The following is a 25,376-nucleotide window of genomic DNA, read 5'->3' on the forward strand; positions in this document are numbered from 1 at the left end:
CCCACCTCCACCTTGAACCCATCCGTCCTTCCTACCGCACACCTCACCACTGTCACACTTCCCTCATACATATCCTGCACCACTCCTACATACTTCTCTGCCACTCCCGACTTCCTCATACAATACCACACCTCCTCTCTCGGCACCCTGTCATATGCTTTCTCTAAATCCACAAAGACCCAATGTACCTCCTTCTGGCCTCCTCTATACTTCTCCATCAACATTCTCAAAGCAAACATCACATCTGTGGTGCTCCTTCGTGGCATGAAACCATACTGCTGCTGCTGATCGTCACCTCTCCTCCTCTTAACCTAGCTTCTATTACTCTTTCCCATATCTTCATGCTGTGGCTGATCAACTTCATACCTCTGTAGTTGCTACAGTTCTGCACATCACCCTTGTTCTTGAAAATCGGTACCAGTATGCTTCTTCTCCACTCCTCAGGCCTCCTCTCACTTTCCAAGATTGTGTTACACAATCTCGTTACAAACTCCACTGCCATCTCTCCTGAACACCTCCATGCCTCCACAGGTATGTCATCTGGACCAACCGCCTCTCCACTCTTCGTCCTCTTCATAGATGCCCTCACTTCCTCCTTGCTAATCCACCACACTTCCTGATTCGACATTGGGGCAACATTGTGTTCTTTACAAAAACATGTGATATGAAAATAAGAGTAGTCTGAAACTTTCAAATGTGTTGAAATGAATCAATATTTAGATAAAATTAATAGTGAGAGTTTGAAACGTGACATGTTGTAGTTACGGTGTTATAAGACATCCACAGTGGTCTGGGCAACACCAAAATAACAGACAGATTCAAGATTCAAAGCTTTATTTGTCACATATGTCTTGTGCAAGTATAACGAGCAGTGAAATATGTTTTTGAGAAACTCCAAAACTCTGCAAAACAAGAGGAAGAACAAGTAGGGAGGAATAAGATAACATTTAAAAAGCTAAAAATCCAGAATATACAGAAGGTATACTCAGATGAATATCTATATGCAAACGTGCAAGTACTATGCAAATGTGCAAATAGTCTGTTTGAAGGAAAAATGTCAGTGTCAAGTGACAGTTCCTAGTAATGCGTACACAGTATACAGAGTGTAACTTACTAATGCTACTGTTATTTGGTGTTTGTTGTCCTCATGGCCTGGGGGAAGAAATTTATTCTGTGTCTCTGTGTTGGTCTTGTGGCTGGGGACGCATCTGCGGGACCCCAGTGGCTGAAACAGTCTGTAATTGGGATGATGGGGATCTACTAATCTTTTTAGCCCTGGTCCTGCACCGCCTGGTGTATAGGTCCTGTAGGGGGGTGAGTGTGGCCCTGGTGTTAGGCTCAGCCCACCGTACCACTCTCTGCAGGGCTTTTTGAACTTGAGAGGTACAGTTCCCATAACAGGTGGTGAGGCACCCTGCCAGGATGCTCTCAGTGGCACCAGAATAAAAAGGTTTTCTGGATCTGTAGGGAGACACTGAACTTGTTCAGTTGCCTGAGGTGATAAAGACGCTGCCTCGTCTTTTTCACCAAAGTGTCTGTGTGAAGTGTCCATGTTTGGTCCTCAGTGATGTGAACACCGCGATACCTGAAGCTGCTCACCCTCTCTACTGAGACCCCATTGATTGAGGGAGGGGTGTAGGTCCTCCGCTGTGTCTTTCTGAAGTCCACAGCAAGCTCATTGGTGTTGCTGACATTCAGGGAGGGGCTGTTGGCATGGCACCACTATGACAGATCCTCCACCTCTTCCAGGTAGGCCGTCTCATCGTTGCTGGAGAGCAGGGCCACCACTGCTGTGTCGTCGGCAAACGTAATGATGGTTTTTGGAGCTGCTCGTGGCCACACAGTCATGTGTGTACAAAGAGTAGAACAGGGGACCCAGGACACGACCTTGGAGGGCTCCCGTGTTGAGGGTTAGAGAGTCGGAGGTGTAGCTATCCACCCTAACCACCTGGGCCCTGCCGGTCAGAAAGTCAAGGACCCAGTTGCACAGGGAGGTGTTTAGGCCAAGTTCCCTGAGCTTGGTGACCAGTCTGGGGTGCACTATGGTATTGAAGGCCGAAGTATAGTCAATGAACAGCATTTTCACATAGTTGCTCTCTGCACACCACACTCTCTTCCTTATCTGATGTGAGGGTCTAAGGACAGGATGTTGTGTTGCTGTAAAGCCCCTTGAGGCAAATTTGTGATATTGGGCTATACAAATAAAATCTACTTGACTTGACTTGACATACTCCCCTGACATTGTCAAGGAGGGATAGGGTAGTGTGCACTACACGGGAAATGGCATCTTCATTGGATCGGTTTGAACGGTAAACAAACTGTAGGGGGTCCAAAGCGCTCGGGAGAGAGCAGCAGAGAGCTACAGGATGGTAGTCGTTGAGCTCGGTTGGGTTGGTTTTCTTCGGTACAGGAACCATAGTGGACCTCTTGATACATGTGGGGACTACAGACCGGGCCAGGGAAAGATTGAATACTGTGGTGAATATAGGGGCTAGCAGGTCAGCACAGGACTTTGGTACTTGTCTGGGGATTTTTTTTTTTTTTTCGTTTGGTGGCTGGGAAAGCTGGTGTTGGATCAGCTGAGAGAGCTTGGTCTGCTGCGTCCTGTGGGCGGCCCCGCTCGGAGCTGTGCCGGAGAGAAAACACCGAGGCGGTCTGGCGACAGCCTCACTTAGCATCGGCTGTGCAGTGCTTTTGTCTGCATCTGCGTTTGTGTCGTCGTGTGGGGTGCGGGGAGGTGTGTCGAAGGTATCTGGCTGGGAGAGCTGGCGTTGGATCGGCTGAGGGAGCCTGGTCTGTTGTATCCGATGGGCCCAAGGACCACGGCCTTGCCTGAATCTGAATCTGAGGGCGGTCTAACAGCACGCGGAAGCAGGGCAGGCTAAGCTAACTGCTAGCCAATGTAGACCAGCAGTTCCGACAGTCATCCTGGCTGGCGTTCGTTCTCCTGGACAGTGACATTTTTGGACTGTGTTGCACTGAATGGACTGTGTTAACTGTGGGTTTTTTGTTTTTTTTGCATTGTTCTCTGTTTTTGTATGTTTTTGGTGGTGTCATTTTTGGAAATTTGGATACGTTTTTATCTTTTGTGTTGCACTGCTGTGGGCTGGGTGAAACGGAAGTTCGCTTCTTTTGTGTACTCAAGTACATGACAGAAATGGCAATAAATTGTTCTTGATTCTTGGGATGCTTTTCCGCCACCTCCCACCTTCCTGACGTTCTCCTGCCCCACAGCCCTGCAGTCAGAGCTGCAGCTCCCGGGAGGGATTTATTATGAAACGGCCACACTTTACAGACAGAGTAATGACGGAGCAGAGAGCTAGATTATACAGCTGAACTTCTGTTACAAGTGTTTTCCTTTCCACTGAAAAGGAAAGCGTTCATTTTCCCGTTTCACGGATCGCGGGCGGCCTTCCCACCACTGCTGATGATAGGAAAGCCGATGGAGGACAAGAAGTGACTCGTAGAAAATGATCCGAGGGGATTAGAAGTTGTTGAGATTTTTCAGATCGTGATGGAGGAGAATGAGTAGCTCCCCTCTCCTGGCTGGAGCGGTGAGCACTGTTGTGTTGTTATTTAGGTTTGACTTAACACACACACACACATTCCTGAAACACATGGCGAGGAGGGCTGAGCAGCACAAATGCTGGCGGGGCCAAGGCCCGATTCATTTCAGATCCCTTCACTGGCTGCCAAGGTGCTGGCGGTCAAAGTGCATTTCGAGGCCCTGCAGACTTCTAAAGAGGATGTTGAAGGACTGTTGTGGGAGGGAATTTTTTTTCTCCTTAATGGATAACCAACCGTGTCCGAACCGTGGTTAGAAACATCTAGCGGAGCCCACGCCCCCGGTTTCCGTGTGAACATACAAACACCACATCCTGACCCGAAAGGGGAAGTCGGATGGACACGTTTCCACAAAACGCTGAATTGCTCAGTGTGTTGCCTGAATCAGGTTCGTTCTGCAGCACAAACGCACATCATCATGTGTGATGGCCTGGCGGCCTGTCCAGGGTGTCTCCCATCCTGCCTGCTGGGATTGGCTCCAGCATCCCCGCGACCCTGCGAGCAGGAGGGTCAGTGGTTTGGATAATGGATGGGTGGATGGTAAACGAGCCTGGTTATTGGTAATGTGCAACACGACATGTTCAGACTTCACTGGCTGACTGCTTACAGGGTTATGTTGTGCGCTAAGCAGCACGGTTTTCAGACTTACAAATATCTAGTATGTGGTCACATAACCATACATTCAATTACACATACACCTGTATGATCACACTATTTCCCCCAGTTCCCCCTCCCACCTGAACAGGCGCCCCAAGCGACCAGAGGAGGCGCTGGTGCAGTGACCAGGGCACATACCCACATCTGGCTTCCCACCCACAGGCACGGCCAGTTGTGTCTGTAGGGACGCCCGACCATAGCTGAATCATTTCACCACAGTTTCACTGTCCATATGTGTAGAATGTCGTAGACATGAAAAAAGATAAACGCACATATTTGTAACCGTTTTAGCAGTTGCGCGTTAGGAGGAAATGGAGGCTACATGTGTCTAAATGAAATATAAAGTTAAATGTGTAATACAATGAAACGAAACATTCAGTTATCAAAGGTAAACTCAATGCAGAAAGACAGCAGTAGTAGCGGCACAGCAGCAGGGGTGTTTGTGTGGACACCACACCTGTCAGACATCACACCTGTGAGACATCACACCTGTGAGACACCACACCTGTGAGACACCACACCTGTCAGACATCACACCTGTGAGACACCACACCTGTGAGACATCACACCTGTCAGACATCACACCTGTGAGACACCACACCTGTCAGACATCACACCTGTCAGACACCACACCTGTCAGACATCACACCTGTGAGACACCACACCTGTCAGACACCACACCTGTGAGACACCACACTTGTGAGACATCACACCTGTCAGACATCACACCTGTGAGACACCACACCTCTCAGACATCACACCTGTGAGACACCACACCTGTCAGACATCACACTTGTGAGACACCACACCTGTGAGACATCACACCTGTCAGACACCACACCTGTCAGACACCACACCTGTCAGACATCACACCTGTCAGACACCACACCTGTCAGACATCACACCTGTGAGACACCACACCTGTCAGACATCACACCTGTGAGACACCACACCTGTGAGACATCACACCTGTCAGACACCACACCTGTCAGACACCACACCTGTGAGACACCACACCTGTCAGACATCACACCTGTCAGACATCACACCTGTGAGACACCACACCTGTCAGACATCACACCTGTGAGACACCACACCTGTCAGACATCACACCTGTGAGACACCACACCTGTGAGACATCACACCTGTCAGACACCACACCTGTCAGACACCACACCTGTCAGACACCACACTTGTGAGACACCACACCTGTGAGACATCACACCTGTGAGACACCACACCTGTCAGGACACTACACTTGTGAGACACCACACCTGTGAGACATCACACCTGTGAGACACCACATTTGTGAGACACCACGCCTGTGAGATATCACATCTGAGAGACACCACACCTGTGAGAGACAACACCTGGGAGAGCTGCAGCCAGCCCTCACACACAAGTAAAAGTAAGCAGTGTTATTATGTGTTTAGTTACGTTTGTGTGTGTGTGTGTGTGTGTGTGTGTGTGTGTGTGTGTCTATCCATGGGTAACCTCGCAAACTACTGGAGACTAAATTGTTTGTGCACGGTTATGTCTTTATTAGGGAGATTGTTAGCTTGAGGATGCATATCAACAGTTGTTTTCTTTTTCATTATTTCCCGTTCGGTGGACTTGGGCACCGTGCAGAAGTCTTGTCGGAAAACGCTGGTTTGCTGTCCGTGTGGGTGAAGGGCAGATACGTCCACCTGGCAGGGATCTGCACTCTACTGTTTGCATTGCTGTAGTTTTCAGTTTTACTGGTTTTATTCATATGTTTGAAAGTTCAGATTTTTATTTTTTTCACCCATTAATACTGTAAGGAAGTGTGTGCGGTCAACTACAGTCACAGAAAACCAAGCCAGACCAAACAGATAAACGCACAAAAACCAGGAATCAGGAACGTTTCTTTGTCATTTCATTACATGCAGCTGCACGTGAAATGAAACGCAACATCGTTTCCCTCATCCCACAGCAGTGCGACACAAAGCCTAAAGCACACATACGCAAACCTCAAGAACACACATACCCAAACTACAAAAACACATGTATCAAAGATATCAAGAAAAAAATTCACTGTCCAACAGAAGAACGCCAGGATGACTGTCAGAACCGCCGGTCTGCATGGGCTAGCAGTTAGCTTAGCCTGCCCTGCCTCCACGTCCTGTCAGGCCGCCCTCGGTGTTTCCTCCTTGGGCTCAGCTCCAGGCAGCGAGGCTGCCGCCAGACCGCCCCTGGTGCCAGAACCGCCGGTCTGCATGGGCTAGCAGTTAGCTTAGCCTGCCCTGCCTCCACGTCCTGTCAGACCGCCCTCGGTGTTTCCTCCTTGGGCTCAGCTCCAGGCAGCAGCAGACCAGGCTCCCATGGCTGATCCAATGCCAGCTCTCCCAGACAGACACCTTCGACCCACCTCCCCGCACTCCACACCAAAAACACAGTCAACGCCAGGCGAGGCTGCCGCCAGACCGCCCCTGGTGCCAGAACTGCCGATCTGCATGGGCTAGCAGTTAGCTTAGCCTGCCCTGCCTCCACGTCCTGTCAGACCGCCCTCGTTGTTTCCTCCTTGGGCTCAGCTCCAGGCAGCAGCAGACCAGGCTCCCATGGCTGATCCGACGCCAGCTCTCCCAGACAGACACCTTCGACCCACCTCCCCGCACTCCACACCACAACACCAAAAACACAGTCAACGCCAGGCGAGGCTGCCGCCAGACCGCCCCCAGTGCCAGAACTGCCGATCTGCATGGGCTAGCAGTTAGCTTAGCCTGCCCTGCCTCTACGTCCTGTCAGACCGCCCTCGTTGTTTCCTCCTTGGGCTCAGCTCCAGGCAGCAGCAGACCAGGCTCCCATGGCTGATCCAGCGCCAGCTCTCCCAGACAGACACCTTCGACCCACCTCCCCGCACTCCACACCACCACACCAAAAACACAGTCAACGCCAGGCGAGGCTGCCGCCAGACCGCCCCTGGTGCCAGAACTACCCATCTGCATGGGCTAGCAGTTAGCTTAGCCTGCCCTGCCTCCACGTCCTGTCAGACCGCCCTCGGTGTTTCCTCCTTGGGCTCAGCTCCAGGCAGCAGCAGACCAGGCTCCCATGGCTGATCCAGCGCCAGCTCTCCCAGACAGACACCTTCGACCCACCTCCCCGCACTCCACACCACCACACCAAAAACACAGTCAACGCCAGGCGAGGCTGCCGCCAGACCGCCCCCGGTGCCAGAACCGCCAGTCTGCGTGGGCTAGCAGTTAGCTTAGCCTGCCCTGCCTCCACGTCCTGTCAGACCGCCCTCGGTGTTTCCTCCTTGGGCTCAGCTCCAGGCAGCGAGGCTGCCGCCAGACCGCCCCTGGTGCCAGAACTGCCGATCTGCATGGGCTAGCAGTTAGCTTAGCCTGCCCTGCCTCCACGTCCTGTCAGGCCGCCCTCAGTGTTTCCTCCTTGGGCTCAGCTCCAGGCAGCAGCAGACCAGGCTCCCATGGCTGATCCAACGCCAGCTCTCCCAGACAGACACCTTCGACACACCTCCCCGCACTCCACACCACAACACCAAAAACACAGTCAATGCCAGGCGAGGCTGCCGCCAGACCGCCCCTGGTGCCAGAACTACCCATCTGCATGGGCTAGCAGTTAGCTTAGCCTGCCCTGCCTCCACTTCCTGTCAGACCGCCCTTGGCGTCTCCTCCTTGGGCACAGCTCCAGGCAGGGCCGTGGTCCCTGGGCCCACAGGACGCAGTAGACCAAGCTCTCCCAGCCAATCCAGCGCCAGCTCTCCCAGCCATCAAACGAAGACACAAACTTAGACGTGGACAAAGACACGGCATGGACGGTACTGGGTGAGGCCGCTGCAAACGTGAATTTGCACCGCCATCTTCCCACACCAGAAGCGGAAACAATATACAGATACGCTCCCCCCCACAGAATGCTTCATTGTTATGAACTTTTTTTTTTATTCAATTATAAAAAACAAAAAAGAAAAGCGACAATTCATAGAATGCCAACTTAACAAGTAGCCAGTATGAAAGAGGTCAAGGGTCAAAGCCATCGTACCCGAACACGGTGTAACAAGTCCATCATGTGACCATAGAACGATCCTGTAGCACAGAGGGCTAATGGGAAAAAATAAAAAGAGCTGAGTGAGTAGGGTGTTGCAAAACTAACAAAGACAGGGGTCAGTATTAAAACCATCAAAATAATGTGCCGGTCACGTTAAACCCGCATCTCATCAGCTTCCGGTGTTTCAGTCCCGTTAAAACCGCATCTCATCAGCGTCCGGTGTTTCAGCCATGTTAAAACCGCATCTCATCAGCTTCCGGTGTTTCAGTCCCGTTAAAACTGCATCTCATCAAAATCCGGTGTTTCAGCCATGTTAAAACCCCATCTCATCAGCTTCCGGTGTTTCAGCCATGTTAAAACCCCATCTCATCAGCTTCCGGTGTTTCAGCCGTGTTAAAACCGCATCTCATCAGCTTCCGGTGTTTCAGTCCCGTTAAACCCACATCTCATCAGCTTCCGGTGTTTCAGTCCCGTTAAAACCCACATCTCATCAGCTTCCGGTGTTTCAGTCCCGTTAAAACTGCATGTCATCAAAATCTGGTGTTTCAGCCATGTTAAAACCCCATCTCATCAAAATCTGGTGTTTCAGCCATGTTAAAAGTGCATCTCATCAGCATCCTGTGTTTAAGCCATGTTAAAAGTGCATCTTATCAGCTTCTGGTGTTTCAGCCATGTTAAAAGTTAATTTTATTAGCTTCTGGTGTTTCAGCCATGTAAAAAGTGCATCTCATCAGCTTCTGGTGTTTCAGCCATGTTAAAAGTGCATCGCATCAGCTTCTGGTGTTTCAGCCATGTTAAAAGTGCATCTCATCAGCTTCTGGTGTTTCAGCCAAGTTAAAAGTGCATCTCATCAGTGTCCGGTGTTTCAGCCATGTTAAAAGTGCATCTCATCAGCTTCTGGTGTTTCAGCCATGTTAAAAGTTCATTTTATCAGCTCCTGGTGTTTCAGCCATGTTAAAAGTGCATCTCATCAGCTTCTGGTGTTTCAGCCATGTTAAAAGTTCATTTTATCAGCTTCTGTTGTTTCAGCCATGTTAAAAGTGCATCTCATCAGCTTCTGGTGTTTCAGCCATGTTAAAAGTGCATCTCATCAGCGTCCGGTGTTTCAGCCATGTTAAAAGTGCATCTCATCAGCGTCCGGTGTTTCAGCCATGTTAAAAGTGCATCTCATCAGCTTCTGGTGTTTCAGCCATGTTAAAAGTGCATCTCATCAGCTTCTGGTGTTTCAGTCATGTTAAAAGTTCATTTTATCAGCTTCTGGTGTTTCAGCCATGTTAAAAGTGCATCGCATCAGCTTCTGGTGTTTCAGCCATGTTAAAAGTTCATTTTATCAGCTTCTGGTGTTTCAGCCATGTTAAAAGTGCATCTCATCAGCGTGCGGTGTTTCAGCCATGTTAAAAGTGCATCTCATCAGCATCCGGTGTTTCAGCCATGTTAAAAGTGCATCTTATCAGCTTCTGGTGTTTCAGCCATGTTAAAAGTTAATTTTATCAGCTTCCGGTGTTTCAGCCACGTTAAAAGTGCTTCTCATCAGCTTCTGGTGTTTCAGCCATGTTAAAAGTTCATCTCATCAGCTTCTGGTGTTTCAGCCATGTTAAAAGTGCATCTCATCAGCGTTCGGTATTTCAGCCATGTTAAAAGTGCATCTCATCAGTGTCCGGTGTTTCAGCCATGTTGAAAGTGCATCTCATCAGTGTCCGGTGTTTCAGCCAAGTTAAAACTGCATCTCATCAGTGTCCGGTGTTTCAGCCATGTTAAAAGTGCATTTCATCAGCTTCTGGTGTTTCAGCCATGTTAAAAGTGCATCTCATCAGCTTCTGGTGTTTCAGCCATGTTAAAAGTTCATTTGATCAGCTTCTGGTGTTTCAGCCATGTTAAAAGTGCATCTCATCAGCGTGCGGTGTTTCAGCCATGTTAAAAGTGCATCTCATCAGCATCCGGTGTTTCAGTCATGTTAAAAGTGCATCTTATCAGCTTCTGGTGTTTCAGCCATGTTAAAAGTTAATTTTATCAGCTTCCGGTGTTTCAGCCACGTTAAAAGTGCTTCTCATCAGCTTCTGGTGTTTCAGCCATTTTAAAAGTTCATCTCATCAGCTTCTGGTGTTTCAGCCATGTTAAAAGTGCATCTCATCAGCATCCGGTGTTTCAGCCATGTTAAAAGTGCATCTCATCAGTGTCCGGTGTTTCAGCCATGTTAAAAGTGCATCTCATCAGTGTCCGGTGTTTCAGCCAAGTTAAAACCGCATCTCATCAGTGTCCGGTGTTTCAGCCATGTTAAAAGTGCATCTCATCAGTGTCCGGTGTTTCAGCCATGTTAAAAGTGCATCTCATCAGCTTCTGGTGTTTCAGCCATGTTAAAAGTGCATCTCATCAGCTTCTGGTGTTTCAGCCATTTTAAAAGTTCATCTCATCAGCTTCTGGTGTTTCAGCCATGTTAAAAGTGCTTCTCATCAGCGTCCGGTATTTCAGCCATGTTAAAAGTGCATCTCATCAGTGTCCGGTGTTTCAGCCATGTTAAAAGTGCATCTCATCAGTGTCCGGTGTTTCAGCCAAGTTAAAACCGCATCTCATCAGTGTCCGGTGTTTCAGCCATGTTAAAAGTGCATCTCATCAGCTTCTGGTGTTTCAGCCATGTTAAAAGTGCATCTCATCAGCGTCCGGTATTTCAGCCATGTTAAAAGTGCATCTTATCAGCTTCCGGTGTTTCAGCCATGTTAAAAGTTAATTTTATCAGCTTCCGGTGTTTCAGCCACGTTAAAAGTGCTTCTCATCAGCTTCTGGTGTTTCAGCCATGTTAAAAGTTCATTTCATCAGCTTCTGGTGTTTCAGCCATGTTAAAAGTGCAGCTCATCAGCGTCCGGTATTTCAGCCATGTTAAAAGTGCATCTCATCAGTGTCCGGTGTTTCAGCCATGTTAAAAGTGCATCTCATCAGTGTCCGGTGTTTCAGCCAAGTTAAAACTGCATCTCATCAGTGTCCGGTGTTTCAGCCATGTTAAAAGTGCATCTCATCAGCTTCTGGTGTTTCAGCCATGTTAAAAGTGCATCTCATCAGCTTCTGGTGTTTCAGCCATTTTAAAAGTTCATCTCATCAGCTTCTGGTGTTTCAGCCATGTTAAAAGTGCATCTCATCAGCTTCTGGTGTTTCAGCCATTTTAAAAGTTCATCTCATCAGCTTCTGGTGTTTCAGCCATGTTAAAAGTGCATCTCATCAGCGTCCGGTATTTCAGCCATGTTAAAAGTGCATCTCATCAGTGTCCGGTGTTTCAGCCATGTTAAAAGTGCATCTCATCAGTGTCCGGTGTTTCAGCCAAGTTAAAACCGCATCTCATCAGTGTCCGGTGTTTCAGCCATGTTAAAAGTGCATCTCATCAGCTTCTGGTGTTTCAGCCATGTTAAAAGTGCATCTCATCAGCGTCCGGTATTTCAGCCATGTTAAAAGTGCATCTTATCAGCTTCCGGTGTTTCAGCCATGTTAAAAGTTAATTTTATCAGCTTCCGGTGTTTCAGCCACGTTAAAAGTGCTTCTCATCAGCTTCTGGTGTTTCAGCCATGTTAAAAGTTCATTTCATCAGCTTCTGGTGTTTCAGCCATGTTAAAAGTGCAGCTCATCAGCGTCCGGTATTTCAGCCATGTTAAAACTGCATCTCATCAGTGTCCGGTGTTTCAGCCATGTTAAAAGTGCATCTCATCACAGTCCGGTGTTTCAGCCAAGTTAAAACTGCATCTCATCAGTGTCCGGTGTTTCAGCCATGTTAAAAGTGCATCTCATCAGCTTCTGGTGTTTCAGCCATGTTAAAAGTGCATCTCATCAGCTTCTGGTGTTTCAGCCATTTTAAAAGTTCATCTCATCAGCTTCTGGTGTTTCAGCCATGTTAAAAGTGCATCTCATCAGCGTCCGGTATTTCAGCCATGTTAAAAGTGCATCTCATCAGTGTCCGGTGTTTCAGCCATGTTAAAAGTGCATCTCATCAGTGTCCGGTGTTTCAGCCAAGTTAAAACCGCATCTCATCAGTGTCCAGTGTTTCAGCCATGTTAAAAGTGCATCTCATCAGCTTCTGGTGTTTCAGCCATGTTAAAAGTGCATCTCATCAGCGTCCGGTATTTCAGCCATGTTAAAAGTGCATCTTATTAGCTTCTGGTGTTTCAGCCATGTTAAAAGTGCATCTCATCAGCGTCCGGTGTTTCAGCCATGTTAAAAGTGCATCTTATCAGCTTCTGGTGTTTCAGCCACGTTAAAAGTGCATCTCATCAGTGTCGGGTGTTTGAACCATGTTAAAAGTTCATCTCATCAGCTTCTGGTGTTTCAGCCATGTTAAAAGTTCATTTTATCAGCTTCTGGTGTTTCAGCTATGTTAAAAGTGCATCTCATCAGCTTCTGGTGTTTCAGCCATGTTAAAAGTGCATCTTATCAGCTTCTGGTGTTTCAGCCATGTTAAAAGTTAATTTTTATCAGCTTCTGGTGTTTCAGCCACGTTAAAAGTGCATCTCATCAGCTTCTGGTGTTTCAGCCACGTTAAAAGTTAATTTTATCAGCTTCTGGTGTTTCAGCCACGTTAAAAGTGCATCTCATCAGCGTCCGGTGTTTCAGCCACGTTAAAAGTGCATCTCACCAGTGTCTGGTGTTTCAGGAATGAAGGGAAGCATTACAGAAGTGGAGTCTTCATCAGAACCGTGCTGTAATTGGTTCGAGCAGCCAGACTACCCCCGAATGTGAAGGCATTCCAGATTGCTAATCTCATTAGGACGCTTCTAAGTCGGAAAGCAGCCATTTTCGTTCCACGCCGAGAAGCGTGTGACCGGTTTTTACGAAGGGTTTTGCTGGACGGAGGGTTGTGAAACCAGGCGGGATGAAGCGGTGGAAAGAAAAAACACAAACCAAAAGAACGATAGTTGCGCCAAACTGAAGTGAAACTTTGCTTTGAAGGTGACAGGTAGACAAGCGGCCCCGCGCTCCTCCTGGCCTGTTGTTTTACATTCCACACCACGCAGTCATCCTGCAGCCGCCCACATACACACACACACACACACACACCTGATGGCAGCAGCTGGAATGTAACCTCTGAGTGTGTGTGTGTGTGTCTGTGTGTGTGTGTGTGTGTGTGTTTATTGGTGGACCTTGAGCGTGTGGGAGCTGTAGGTCGGATCCTTAGAAAGGGACCGTAGGAATTTTTATGGCGTGCTGACCCGGCCGTCTGACTCACGGCTCAGCTATGCCGCCGGCCGGCCTGTGTGTGTTTGCTCTCAGCCACACGCTCTGTCAGTTTGCATTAGCCTGCCGCGGGCCGGGCCTCACTGTTTGACTCGGTATGTGGAAGCTCGGGGGATGTGCACGCTCGCCCGCTGGTGCACGCACATGCTTCTCGCCAGTAACACTCGAATAACTCCAACCACTCTCCGAGGAGCTGCGAGGGGCGGGTGCATGGCGCTTGCTGAGCAGTCATGAGAGAGAGAGGGGGAGAGAGAAGAGGGGGAGAGAGAGAGAGGGAGAGTGTGGGTCACATAGCTGTACCTGGAGTTTCCTGAGTCAACAGGCTGGCTAATCTCATCGATCATTAGCCACACTGTAAAGACCGAGACGCGCCATTTTCTACCGTTAACACTCGCTTCTATCCAAGGGACTCGGCGGTGCCGGTGATTAGCTGGTTAATTAGTTAATCAGTCCGGTGTTAGTGGTTGATTTGTTGTCATGACAGCCCTCACGGTGACGTTGTAGCTCGTTAGTTGTCGTTGGGTTTTTTTTTTTTTGGGGGGATTTTCCCTCCCTTTTTCTCCCCAGTTGTACTTGGCCGGTCTCTGCTCCACCCCCCTCTGCCGAGCCGGGGAGGGCTGCAGACTACCACATGCCTCCTCCCATACATGTGGAGTCACCAGCCGCTTCTTTTCACCTGACAGTGAGGAGTTTCACCAGGGGGTCGTAGCGCGTGGGAGGATCACCCCCCCCCCCGAAAAGACGCCCCGACCGACCAGAGGAGGCGCTAGTGCAGCGGCCATTACACATACCCACATCCGGTTTCCCACCCGCAGACATGGCCGATTGGGTCTGTAGGGACGCCCGACCAAGCCGGAGGTAACACGGGGATTCGATCCGGTGATCCCCGTGTTGGTAGGCAACAGAATAGACCGCCACGCCACCCGGACACCCGGCTCGTTAGTTGTTCCTGTGAAGACGCTCGTCACGGTTCCGCCATAACACAACAGTTAGTGGTCGTTTCAGCTGGGCAGCAACAAGCTTTTCTAACATCTGATGATGCATCTCATCATTCTTCTTTTAGTCTTTATTTCTTTTGTTTTTTTTGTGGATTTCCCAGCAGAGACTTTCTAGAAAGTGTAGAAGAAGAGCCCTGATATGTTGAAGTAACACACATGAAGCCCTGTAGAGAACTGCATGGACCTGTCTGCACACTGACTGAGACAGACTGGAGCTCAGATGAACACCGGCTTTACTTTTGAGCAGGACAGACAGACCACAGGACAGACAGACCGCAGGACAGTGAGAATGGAGGACAGACAACAGAACAGACAGAATGGAGGACAGACAGACCACAGGACAGACAGACCACAGGACAGAGAGAATGGAGGACAGACAACAGAACAGACAGAATGGAGGACAGACAGACTGCAGGACAGACAGACCGCAGGACAGAGAGAATGGAGGACAGTGAGAATGGAGGACAGACAACAGAACAGACAGAATGGAGGACAGACAGACTGCAGGACAGACAGACCACAGGACAGAGAGAATGGAGGACAGACAGCAAAGACAGGGGAACAACAGTCATACAGGAAGACAGGCTGGTGTCCGTCTTCCATGTTCACTGTTAAAGTTCAGCTTCCTGCTCAGTTTCTCTGTGATGAGGAGATTCAGTTTGGGGCAGAAAGAGACCAGAACTGGATCCAGTTCAGGAACCAGTAGTACCCCTCCCCCCACCTTTCTCTCTCTCTCTCTCTCTCTCTCTCTCTCTCTCTCTCTCTCTCCCCCCCCCTTTGTGCTAAAATTAGAACTGGGCCAACTGGGGGTCTTCTCTGGGCCCTTTTCATTATTCATCAACTGAAAAAGGAACCAGTTCGGTTTCGGAGTGAGTGTGTGTGTGTGTGTGAGAGAGAGAGAGAGTGAGCGAGAGAGAGAGAGAGAGAGAGAGAGAGAGAGAGAGAGAGAGACCACGTGTGTTTATCTGCAGTTAGAAATAGTCATGAAGCTGGCAAATGGGACATTTGTTATCTGTGTGACTGAAGTTTGATTTTCATTTGTCAACATTATCTGTAGTCTGTTACCAGATCCTGCTGAATGACCTGATGTGTGTTTTCATACCGGCTGTGTAGCTGTCATGAAGTTAGTGCTGAGCTCATCACCGTACCAAATGTTCTGACCTGGAAGATGTTTATTATACAGGCAACATAAATAAATAAGTAGTAATAATAATAATAAAGTGAAAATCAGAGAGTAAAAGATCTTGTATCTTTTTTTGCATGCTATAAACTGGTGCTTCTTTGAAAAGGGGGGGACAGTAAGTACGACTCGTGTCCCCTCGCAGGAGGTTTTTTGCTTCGACATGCATTCTTGGTGCCGGTCTCTGATTACACAGATAAATGACAAGCTGCTCAGGTGGCGTCTCTGATATTTGCTGTGAATACTTTGCTCCATATTCAAACACTGGTGCACGAAGTCCTCCGTAGCTGGAAGTGACAGCTTAGTCTGATGGGCTGGCTGTGTCCAGTCCCAAACAGAATAGTCCCACAAGTGTAGTTTCTTTTTTTATTTTAAGTTGACTGGTGAACAGGCTGGAAAAGAATCTAGCCTCACAGGGTGGTGTTGTCAGATGCGGGCGGGGGCTTGGTTGGGGGGCCATTAGCCGGCGTTGGCGTTGGCAGGCAGAGGGTGCTGCGGGTTGCCTCAGAGATGTCTAAGCGATGCATCATCGCCGAGTGTGGAATGCCAGAAAACTGGCTTCCACCTATTGTACTCAACAACCCCCCCCCCCCACCACTACCCCCAAAATCCCCCCAGCAATGAATGATGAATGCAAGACCCCCACACAACTCCACCCACACACACACACAGACACACAAACACACCTCTTCATCCTCTTTATGCCACACACACACTTTTTTCTATACTTGTGAGGGCCCTCACTGACTACATTCATCCCCAAGCCCTTAACCTTAACCATCAGCCACAACCTGCTCCCATGACATTGTCCCTACTGCCCTCCTGAAGGATGTCTTTGACATTGCCGGACCCAACATCCTCTCCATTATCAACAGCTCCCTTGCCACTGGTACCGTTCCAACCTGTTTCAAGCACGTAGTGGTCCAACCCCTCCTGAAAAAAACAGCTTAGATCCTACCTTACCTAGTAACTACAGACCTAGTTCTAAACTTCCATTCCTGTCAAGGGTTCTTGAAAAAGTGATTCTCAGTCAATTGCTGCCCTACCTACACCAAAACATCTTGGAAAGATTTCAGTCAGGTTTTAAGGCTTATCATTTCACAGTGTCTGCCTTACTGAAAGTGTACATTGACCTGCTCCTCTCTGCCTACTCTGGTGAGTGTGCCATTCTAATTCTTCTTGAACTCAGCATGGTGTTCAATACTGTGGATCATGACATTTTAATAGACCGTCTCCGGTATGGGGTTGGTGTTGATGGCTCTGCCTTGAAATGGTTCACATCCTACCTCAAAAATAGAAGCTTCTCCATTAACATAGGCAATTTTTACTCTCCCCCAGCTAGTCTCACCTACAGGGTCCCACAAGGTTCTATCCTAGGTCCCATTCTTTTCTCTGTATACTTGCTTCCGCTCGGTCAGATCGTTCAAAAATAAGTAATTTCCTTCCACTGTTATACTGATGACACTCAGCTTCATCTCCCCCTGAAACCAAATGATCAGTCCAGTGTAGTCAGCCTCTTGAACTACCTTGAGGACATAAAATGCTGAATGGCATAAAACTTCCTAAAGCTGAATGAAGGCAAATCTGAGCTTGTCCTATTTGGCCTCTCTGACTCTGTTAAAGTGTTTGCCAGCAGTCTTGGCAACCTGTCCACTCTTGTCAAACATGTCAAAAACCTTGGTGTGGTATTTGATTCCGCCTTCAAGTTTGACAAGCAAGTTAATGCAGTAGTGAAAGCCAGTTTTTTTTTCCATCTTTGTACCATTGCCAAAGTCAAGCTGTTTCTCTTTTTAAAATCTCGAGAAAGTCATCCACACTTTGATATCCTCCCACTTGGGCTACTGCAACTCCATGTATATTGGGATTAGTCAGTTGTCCCTGCCCCACCTGCAACTGGTCCAGAGCACCGCAGCCAGGCTCATGACAGGTACCTGGAAGAGAGACCATGTTATCCCTATACTGGCCTCTCTCCACTGGCTGCCTATGTGGTTCAGAATTGATTTTAAGGTTCTCCTGTTTGTTTATAAAACCCTAAATGGGCTGCCCCCCTCCTATATTGCAGACCTTTTAACCCTCTATTCCACCTCCAGGTCCCTCGGTTTGGCTGAGTTGGGCCTCCTGGCTGTCCTGCGATCTAAACTTAAGCTCAGGGGTGACTGCGCCTTGGCGGTTGCAGCCCCTAGACTGTGAACAGCATTCCCCTCCCTATAGGATCTTCCCCCTCCATCGGCTCTTTTAAGTCCCGGCTCAAAACTTACTTTTATTCTCTAGCATTTGAATCCTTCTGATGTGGCTGATTTCTGGCTTGTGCCTATGTCCATGTGTTGTTTATTCATGCCTACGAGCTATGTGCCTTGTTGTCTATGTCTGTGTTTTAGCTACCTGCTCTGGTCTGTACAGCACTTCTGTCAACATGGATTGTTTTTAAATGTGTTCAATAAATAAATTTGACTTGACTTGATCAGAACTACATGTCTAACCTTAACCCTTACCTTTATCCAATCCTAATTCTAATCTTAACAGAGACTGTCGAATGATCATAGACAGTTCACGCTATTAGTTTACAATAAGGCAAAAATGAAACTCTAAAGATGGCAGGACTGACAACGTAGGACCATGTGATGTCATGCCTTTAGCAAAACTGGCCAATGGAAGTACCTTCATCTACATATCATAAAGAAAATCCACCAATCATCTGTTCAGATGCACACAGCCACAGTTCTGTTATTTGCCAGAGATCACATGCTAATTTTAATTATTCCTGAGGTAGTGGATAGCAGACGTGTACAAGGATTGGTAAAATGGACGAAAAACCTTTTTCGGTAAAAATGGCGTCCTTTAGAACAAACTGTAACACAATTTACTAGTGTTTTGTCTCTGAAATTGACATATAGACGACTCCCCATTGTAAACGATAGAACCTGAAACAGCCCAGATAGAACAATAGACAGCCCAGTTGCATAACGACCGAAACCGGTGATTTTTTTTTTTTGGTTCTTACACAACTGTGCTGTTTATAAGGTTGGGGATTTAAATCCCCTTCTCTTTCTGGATGCTGTACAGGACCTTCCATTTCTCGTTTATCTCCCAGGGGAATTGGTCATTAAGTCCAAACTTTGTTCCCCTTCAGCTCCTGTCCTCTGCTCTTCACCACATCCTTTTGCTGGAAATTTGGTAATAATGGACCCGGATAGGGTTCCCACGCGGTTCTGTTTCCAGTTCCACTTGTGATTCTTCCTTAAGGTGGATAATGTCTCTGAACATGGCCAGCTCCGTTGGGGAAGGTTCAGTCTGATTTCTTTTTTCATTTTATTCCTCATTTCTGTTTTTCCAGACAGACAAAGCCTCTGACATTTGCTGACTGTATCGGCGATGAACTGCCTGTTGGTTGGGAGGAGGCCTATGATCCGGCTGTTGGGGCTTACTATGTGGACCACAACACCAGTAAGACCCCACCCACAAAAAACTGAACCATCACCCCCCCCTTTCTCTCTCGTTCTCTCTCGTGCTCTCTCTCACTCTCTCTAAAATCGTGAATGATAATTTACAGGAGTACTGGGCTTTTGAATTGTAAAGTAGTGGGTTTTTTTCCAGCGCCTGTCTTTGAGTTCATGGCTGTGAAGACATTTTCTTGCTTAGCGATCAATAATTTCTTAATGTAATGGTTAGCACATTTTACACTTTCACATCTTAACACGGGATTGTCACGAGATTGATATATATTTGTTCAATATGTAATAAAACTGTGATACAAATTCAGGTCAAGGTCACAAGTCATTTTTACTTTAGCACACAGTTTGGTTAAAATTATTATTCTGATTATTTGGAGAAATACTTTGATTACAAATGCTAGTGGAACAAAATAAATATCACATAACGTATCAAACATCACATCACATTACAATGATATCTTTAACATTCTGTCTGACAGCAGGCACTGTAAATAAATTTACATGTTTCAGTACTGCTGAAATACCAAAAACATGTTTGAAGGAAAGGCTGGAAGTTAATTTGAGGTGCATCATCCTAGAGATTTGATACCATAGTCTTAACAATGTAAAGTGAGATGTTATGGTTGAATATAGGTTAACATGGCAGAATGCTCATTTCCTCTGACCCTCCCTCCAGAGAGGACCCAGCTGGAGGACCCACGGGTCCAGTGGCAGAGGGAGCAGGAGGCCATGTTGCGGGAGTACCTGGATGTTGCCCGGGATGCGCTCAGTGCCCAGAAGGAGATCTACCAGGTGAAGGAGCAGAGACTGCGGCTGGCCCAGCAGGAGTACAGACATCTCAGCGATGCCTGGAGAGACAAGTCCACATCCCAGACCAGCTGTAAGCGACCTGGCTCCACTCCTCCTTCTCTAACCTTCCTATTGATATTTAAAGAGACGTTGTGTAATTCATTCTATTAATTCATTAAGATCTGGAGTGTTATCACAACAAATTGAGGCCTCTGGTGCTTCAACACACAACTTAACCTCTACTGCTATCTCCTAAAATGGTCTGGTGAGATAACACAGGCAGCATTGTCTCAATACCAGCAAACGAGACGTGATCGTTCCTTCATGCAGAGGAGGTGACGCTCACTACAAGGCATGATAAAAATGAATGCAGGATTTAAGATGGCTTTTTGGTGGTTGATGATACAGCAAAACACGTGTGGTCCATTGTTGAGGTAAAAGTTAATCTAAAATGCTATGTACATTTTTATCATGTCATACCACGTTAGTTTCTGTGCGAAGAAATGATCACATCTTGTTCAGTCTTGTTGGAGATCAAGAACAGGAAGAGAGCGAAGGCAGAGCCAAGGATCAAATGGTGGATTTGAAGAAGGAAGGCTGTTGTGTGGAGTTCAGGGAGGAGTTAAGGCAGGCACTGGGTGGTAGTGAAGAGTTGCCGGATGGCTGGGCAACCACTGCAGAAATAGTGAGGGAGGCAGCTAGGAAGGTACTTTGTGTGTCATCTGGACGGAGGAAGGTAGACAAGGAGACTTGGTGGTGGAACGAGGAAGTACAGCAAAGTATACAAAGGAAGAGGTTGGCGAAGAAGAAGTGGGGTAGTCAGAGAGATGAAGAAAGTAGACAGGACTACAAAGAGACACAGTGTAAAGTGAAGAGAGAGGTGGCAAAGGCAAAGGAAAAGGTGTATGGTGAGTTGTATGACAGGTTAGACACTAAGGAAGGAGAAAAGGACTTGTACCTTGTACCTTGTACCGTGATGAAGGATAGAGATGGAAATGTTCTGACAAGCGAGGAGAGTGTGCTGAGAAGGAGGAAGGAGTACTTTGAGGGGCTGATGAATGAAGAAAATGAGAGAGAGAGAAGGTTGGGTGATGTGGGGATAGTGAATCGGGAAGTGTGGTGGATTAGCAAGGAGGAAGAGAGGGCAGCTCTGAAGAGGATGAAGAGTGGAAAGGTGGTTGGTCCTGATGACATACCTGTGGAGGCATGGAGGTGTTTAGGAGAGATGGCAGTGGGGTTTTTAACTAGATTTTAACACAATCTTGGAAAGTGAGAGGATGCCTGAGGAGTGGAGAAGAAGCATACTGGTACCGATTTTCAAGAACAAGGGGGATGTGCAGAACTGTAGCAACTACAGAGGTATAAAGTTGATCAGCCACAGCATGAAGATTTGGGAAAGAGTAATAGAAGCTAGGTTAAGAGGCGAGGTGACGATTAGCGAGCAGCAGTATGGTTTCATGTCATGAAAGAGCACCACAGATGTGATGTTTGCTTTGAGAATGTTGATGGAGAAGTATAGAGGAGGCCAGAAGGAGGTACATTGTGTCTTTGTGGATTTAGAGAACGCATATGACATTGCATTGAGATGGTTTGGACATGTGTGGAGGAGAGATGCTGGGTATATTGGGAGAAGGATGCTGAATATGGAGCTGCCAGGGAAGAAGAGAAGAGGAAGGCCAAAGAGGAGGTTTATGGATGTGGTGAGGGAGGACATGCAGGTAGGTGGCTTGTGTGACAGAGGAAGATACAGAGGACGGGAAGAGATGGAAATGGATGATCTGCTTTGGTGACCCCTAACGGGAGAAGCCGAAAGTAGTAGTAGATTTTTATCATGTTATATCACGTCTGTTCCTGTGTGAAGAAATCATCACATCTCATTCGCTAAATTGCATGATGTTGCTTTAAATGAGTTTTAAAAAATGATAATAAATAAATAATTCACATCTGAAAAGATACAAAAAAGTTTAGTATGAAGAGGAAAAGTCTTTGACAAAAGGAGCGGGTTAAAATTTTGTTTCCGTCTTTCCCATGAGAATGTTTGGAACAGTAGAAACTCTGACTTCTATTGTCTGTTTTACGAGGGAGAGAGACAGAAACGGACAGAGGAAGAGATTGAAAGACAGAGAGAGAGATAGGCAGATGGACGGACAGACAGATAGACCGAAAGACATGGGCCCACCCTTCTCACCTGTCTTTTCTCTTCCCGCAGTGAATTCCAGGTCGTCATCTTCCAGCAAATACGACCCGGAGATCCTCAAGGCAGAGATCATCACTGCCAAAAGCAGGGTAAGAACCTGAGCAGATGGGACAAACTCATTTTGGAAAACAAGAAAAATAGGAATAATGATAAAACATTCCAAGAGTGCAAATAAACTTATGTTGTTCTCTAAGAAAATGCTTTGACTACATGTAGTGAAGACATTTTATTTTTTCAGGTTAGGTAGTAATCCAGTCAGTAGTCCTCAGCTGAGAAAAGGCCTCTGGGTGAACTCGATGTTGAGTCTGGATGTTAAATGCTGGATCTGACCATGATTTATTTATTTACCCCCTGGAAATGCTTTTCTTTTCTGTATGGTTGGTATGAATACAAAAAGTGTTTGACTGGGTGTCTGGGTGACGTGGCGGTCTATCCCGCTGATTACCAACACGGGAATCCCGGTTCGAATCCCCCAGTTGCCTCCGGTTTGGTCGGGCGTCCCTACAGACACAATTGGCCGTGTCTGCGGATGGGAAACCGGATGTAGGTATGTGTCCTGGTCGCTGCACTAGCGCCTCCTCTGGTTGGTCGGGGAGCCTGTTCAGGGGGGAGGGGGAACTGGGGGGAATAGCGTGATCCTCCCATGCACTACATCCCCCTGGAGAAACTCCTCACTGTCAGGTAAAAAGAAGCGGCAGGCAACTCCACATGTATTGGAGGAGACATGTGGTAGTCTGCAGCCCTCCCCAGATCGGCAGAGGGGGTGGAACAGCAACCGGGACGGCTCGGAAGAGTGGGGTAATTGCCACATTCAATTGGGGAGAAAAGGGGGAGGGGGGTTGGTTGAGGCACCAGGACGCCCCATATTTATAATGGCTTTGAAATGTACCTTGGAATTTGTTTTAATGTACTTGCGAGACATTTTTAACCCCTGGAAAAATGAAAGTTCACGACCTGGTCTGAACATGAACAGTTGCCTGACCCAGATGGTTCACGACCTGGTCTGGACATGAACAGTCTCCTGAACCAGATGCCGTGAACCAGAGACTAAACCCCTCCGTCTGCCATCAGAAATGGATAGCCTTCAATCTGGACATGAGACTGGCATAATTTTTAGCGCCTGGAAAGTTTCTGGACTTTCTTGTAGACCTCTTTACATTGTCATCTTCCAGCAGTGACATCTTATATGCTCTGTTGTCTGTTGTGTGATCTGTCCATCATAAATGAGACTTGAGTAATTTTATGTCTGTGACAGCCTGATGGCTAAAAAAGGACATAGATAAGGATACAGCCGTTACTCAGGGTTCATGGAATCGGTGTGATGTTCTCTGCCCTGTTTGATTCGGTTCTGTTCTGTTTTAAGTCAGATGGTCAGGTCCAGTATTGTGGTGGGTTTCTCATCCCGTGGCAGCAGGCGAGTGAGAGGCGTCAGGTTCATTATCAGCCACAGATGGTCCATTGTCTTATTGTCAGGAATGTGGTCACGATCGATTTCATAACTCTGGCCACACTTATAAACTTATATTACTCTTATCCGAGCTGGCGAGTGATATACTAGTTTGGCTTTGCGCTCTAGATTTTATGGCCTGTAGTTTCTAAAGAGTAAAATAATTTCTGGTTAGCAGATGATCAAAATATTTACGCCGCCATAATCCCCAGGACTGCACCTATTACCACTAACCGCTGCTGCTATTACTTCTGAGGGCTGTCCTGGTAGTACTCTTGCTTATTATACTGCTACCATATTGGTATTATTACTCTCCCTTAAACTACCTCACCTGTTATTACCACTGGTTGTATTACTACTTCTTGTTGATACTACTACTAGTCATTGCTACGTCAGTCACTACGACCACAATGCCTGTCATTAATGTCAAGGACTTTGCGCACAAAGTCCACATTTTTTGTATGCATTTCTTTTTTTAATCCTTCCCGGGGGTCCAAAACTCAAAAAAAGGTCTGAGAGCTTATTGACGGATGCGAAAAAAAGCAGAAAATCAAAACTGTTCCGAAAACATTGACAAACGCATGGACTCAGAATATATTGATGACGGACGACTTTTGAATTGGTGTAAACTTATTGGACAAAATGTAGGACAAAAAAATTCAGTTTCGTAAACTCAATCCTTTACTCTCACTAGTATACTACTACTACTGCTACTACTACTACTACTACTGCTACTACTACTATTTTCGGCTGCTCTCGTTAGGGGGCGCCACAGCAGCTCTTCCGTTTCCATCTCTTCCTGTCCTCTGCATCTTCCTCTGTTACACCAGCCACCTCCTGCATGTCCTCCCTCACCACATCCATAAACCTCCTCTTTGGCCTTCCTCTTCTCCTCTCCGGGAAGGTAATAAGTCCAGCTCTTCTCCAGGTGTTTGGTACCAGAGCCCATGCTATGTGTGGAGGTGAGCCCAACTATATCTAGTTGGTACCACTCCACCTTCCACCCCAGCTCAGGCTCCTTCCCTGCCAGAGAGGTGACATTCCATGTCCCGACGACCGATCTGTGATGCCAGAAGTCGGCACGCCCCGGTCCCCAACTTGGTCTGCTGCCCGGCATGCATTGCACCCTACCTCAATGCTCACCCCCGTGTGTGGTGGTTCCACGGGGTGATAGCTCCAGGTTGTTTTTTCAGGCTGGACCCAACCGGGGGCCTATATTAATTAATATTCATTATAAGATGGATTTATCATCTGTCTGTCTCTGTCTCTCTCTCTCTCACTCTGTCTCGGTCTCTGTCTCTCTGTCTGTCTCTCTCTTTCTCTCTCTCTCTCTCAGGTGAACAAGTTGAAGAGAGACCTGGCCTGTATGAAGCAGGAGCTGCAATTCAAAGAACAAGGATTTGAGACACTGAAGGAGTAAGACCAGAGCAAAATAACAACAACTCTTTCCAAAACAGAGTCATCTTTCTATTATTCCTTTGGTTAATGAAATTAATAAGAAAAAGGGAACTATTTTCCTCATTAAAACCAGTCAAGTTGATTTGATATTATTCTTTACATTATCAGACAGTGTGATATGTGATCAGCCTCAGCTGGTTTCTGAAACCTGGTATTTCTGCATATGTAAGTAGATGTGCCGGTATGTGTTGGTATCATGTAAGAGCCCATATGATTATCGTGATCATAATAGTTCTGGTATTACCCAGTGTTGGTGATGAGCATATAGACGGTGCTGTGGCGATGACTTCAGCTGTAGTTACTGGTTTATAATGATGGCAGATGTTGGAAACTTGAGTCTTACTGTGTCGCACCAAATCGGTGCACAAGACTAAATCGCCTGAAATGTAAATATGTT

General features: G+C 47.3%; 1 protein-coding gene across 1 annotated transcript in view; it reads left to right on the forward strand.

Annotated features, from left to right (window-relative positions):
- wwc1 (WW and C2 domain containing 1) overlaps positions 1 to 25,376 on the forward strand; it is a 133,230-nt gene that overhangs the window by 19,149 nt on the left and 88,705 nt on the right. The window contains exons 2-5 of the mRNA XM_056284391.1: positions 18,971 to 19,080; positions 19,765 to 19,968; positions 22,087 to 22,163; positions 24,858 to 24,937. Coding sequence (XP_056140366.1) covers positions 18,971 to 19,080; positions 19,765 to 19,968; positions 22,087 to 22,163; positions 24,858 to 24,937 — 471 coding nt within the window. The remainder of the gene's footprint in view (positions 1 to 18,970; positions 19,081 to 19,764; positions 19,969 to 22,086; positions 22,164 to 24,857; positions 24,938 to 25,376) is intronic.

The sequence above is a fragment of the Lampris incognitus genome, chromosome 8, assembly GCF_029633865.1.
Source record: "Lampris incognitus isolate fLamInc1 chromosome 8, fLamInc1.hap2, whole genome shotgun sequence".
Classification (NCBI taxonomy): domain Eukaryota; kingdom Metazoa; phylum Chordata; class Actinopteri; order Lampriformes; family Lampridae; genus Lampris; species Lampris incognitus.